Below are 3,011 nucleotides of genomic sequence, written 5' to 3' on the forward strand. Positions count from 1 at the left end.
ATTTCTGCAATGAAATTCAGACAGGAAAAAAACTGAGACATTGAAAACAAGTTGCCTCTCTCCTTAAGAGTCAAGTCGCTATGCCTGGGCAGATGTGTCCATCTGTCCACAGGAGTTTCTCACCCTGTGATGTGCATCTGCTTGGTGCTCAGTAAGTGTTTGATTTCATGGGGAAAGTTTTCAGGGATATGAGGAGTCATTCAGATTCTCTTGTTCTTTGTGTGTATGTGTGTTTGAGATGCAGTCTCACTGTGCCACCCAGGCTGGAGTGCAGTGGCACGATCTCGGCTCACTGCAACCTCTGCCTCCTGGGTTCAAGATATTCTCCTGCCCCAGCCTCCCAAGTAGCTGGGATTACAGGCACGTGACACCACACCCAGCTAATTTTTGTATTTTTTTTTTAGTAGAGATGGGGTTTCACCACATTGGCCAGGCTGGTCTCAAACTCCTGACCTCAGGTGATCCTCCTACCTTGGCCTCCCAAAGTGCTGGGATTACAGGCACGAGCCACTGCACCCGGCCTTGTTTTGTGTTTTAAGTCTGAAAATATCTGTATTCTTTACTCACACTTGAGTAGTATTTTCGCTGAGTGGAGAATTCCAAGTTCGAAATGCTTTTTTTCAGAATTTGAATATTGTTAAACTGTTCTATAATCTACTGTTGAATTGAAACATTTGATGGCAATCTAATTACATGGATATCATCAGTTCATTGCACCCCATGCCCTTAGGAAGTACTGGAGTCTCCTCTTCATTTCCAGTGTTCTAAAATTCCACTATTTGTGTCTAGGTGTTGTGGGTTCATATTCATTTCAATGTAAACATATGTGCTCTTCAGATTTTTTTTCTAGAGTTTCTTTCTTATGTTTCTCTCCTCCATCTTGGTTTGGTTTCATTTTTCTTTTCCAAAATAAATGTCCATTGGCCAGATCTTTCTGTGTCGAACCTCACTCTGTTTCATCTTTTCTTTCATATTTTCCTCCTTCCCTGATCTACATCTTGTGCAATATCTTTTGTTCTATTTTTGCTTAAATCACAAACTATCAAAGTTGGACATGACCTTGAAGATGAGTTACTTCAATTCTCTTATTTCGCAGGTTGAAAGTCTAAGGCCCCACGAGGTCAGGAGATCGAGAACATCCTGGCTAACACGGTGAAACCCCGTCTCTACTAAAAAATACAAAAAAATTAGCCGGGCGTGGTGGCAGGCGCCTGTAGTCCCAGCTACTCGGGAGGCTGAGGCAGGAGAATGGCGTGAACCCAGGAGGTGGAGCTTGCAGTGAGCTGAGATCGTGCCACTGCACTCCAGCCTGGGCGACAGAGCGAGACTCCATCTCAAAAAAAAAAGGAAAAGAAAATCTAAGGCCCAGAAAGGAAGAAGGTTCAGGGAGGTGAAATGACTTGCCCGTAGTCATACCTGTGCATAGGGCCAGGGCTACCTGACTCTAAACTCTTGATTTTTTCCCATGGCCAGGAAGCCTTGAACAATTTATCCCCTCACCTTTTCCGTTAGACATCGGGGAGGTGACCTATCAATAGAAAGGAGCCCTCGAGGTTCCAGGCGAATAACCAGCCTGCCATGGAGGCTGCCAATGAGTCTTCAGAGGGAATCTCATTAATTTTATTGGGACTGACAACAAGTCCTGGACAGCAGCGGCCTCTCTTTGTGCTGTTCTTGCTCTTGTATGTGGCCAGCCTCCTGGGTAATGGACTCATTGTGGCTGCCATCCAGGCCAGTCCAGCCCTTCATGCACCCATGTACTTCCTGCTGGCCCACCTGTCCTTTGCTGACCTCTGCTTCGCCTCCGTCACTGTGCCCAAGATGTTAGCCAACTTGTTGGCCCACGACCGCTCCATCTCGCTGGCTGGCTGCCTGACCCAAATGTACTTCTTTGCCCTGGGGATAACTGATAGCTGTCTTCTGGCGGCCATGGCCTACGACTGCTACGTGGCCATCCGGCACCCCCTCCCCTATACCACGAGGATGTCCCGGGCCATGTGCGCAGCCCTGGTGGGAATGGCATGGCTGTTGTCCCACGTCCACTCCCTCCTGCATATCCTGCTCATGGCTCGCTTGTCCTTCTCTGCTTCCCACCAAGTGCCCCACTTCTTCTGTGACCACCAGCCTCTCTTAAGGCTCTCGTGCTCTGACACCCACCACATCCAGCTGCTCATCTTCACCGAGGGCACCGCAGTGGTGGTCACTCCCTTCCTGCTCATCCTCGCCTCCTATGGGGCCATCGCAGCTGCCGTGCTCCAGCTGCCCTCAGCCTCTGGGAGGCTCTGGGCTGTGTCCACCTGTGGCTCCCACCTGGCTGTGGTGAGCCTCTTCTATGGGATAGTCATTGCAGTCTACTTCCAGCCCACATCCCGATGCGAGGCAGAGCGGGGCCGTGTGGCCACTGTCATGTACACTGTAGTCACCCCCATGCTAAACCCCATCATCTACAGCCTCTGGAATCGCGATGTACAGGGGGCACTCCGAGCCCTTCTCATTGGGCGAAGGACCTCAGCTAGTGACTCCTGAGGGCAGGACCCCACTGAGGACAGACTGCATCACCCACACTGGCAACTCTTGAACGTGACCCTCTGTCCTCTGCTATGCTCAAAAATCATAACAGCTGTCATTTTCTGAGCACCTGCCCGGAAGCAGATCCTTGCCTGATCTCATTTTATTCCCACAGCCACCCAGGATGCAGATATTATGATCCGGTTTTACACACAAGAAAATTTGTCTTTAGGCTCAAAGATAAGAAGTAACTTTCCAGCCAGGCACAGCGGCTCACGCCTGTAATCCCAGCACTTTGAGAAGCCGAGGTGGTGGATCACCTGAGGTTGGGAGTTCAAGATCAGCCTGGCCAACATGGCGAAACCCTGTCTCTACTAAAAATACCAAAATTAGCCAAGCGTGGTGGCGCACAACTGTAATCCCATCTACTCGGGAGACTGAGGCAAGAGAATCACTTGAACCCAAAAGATGAAGATTGAAGTGAGCCAAGATTGTGCCACTGA

The 3,011-nt window shown here is 49.7% G+C and overlaps 1 protein-coding gene across 1 annotated transcript; it reads left to right on the forward strand.

Annotated features, from left to right (window-relative positions):
* The first annotated feature begins 1,578 nt into the window (after nt 1–1,578).
* OR1K1 (olfactory receptor family 1 subfamily K member 1) lies at nt 1,579–2,526 on the forward strand. The gene has a single exon (XM_004048572.5). It carries the CDS (start codon nt 1,579–1,581, stop codon nt 2,524–2,526), a length of 948 nt encoding a protein of 315 aa, XP_004048620.5.
* The last annotated feature ends 485 nt before the right edge of the window (nt 2,527–3,011 follow it).

Source organism: Gorilla gorilla, chromosome 13 (assembly GCF_029281585.2).
Source record: "Gorilla gorilla gorilla isolate KB3781 chromosome 13, NHGRI_mGorGor1-v2.1_pri, whole genome shotgun sequence".
NCBI lineage: Eukaryota > Metazoa > Chordata > Mammalia > Primates > Hominidae > Gorilla > Gorilla gorilla.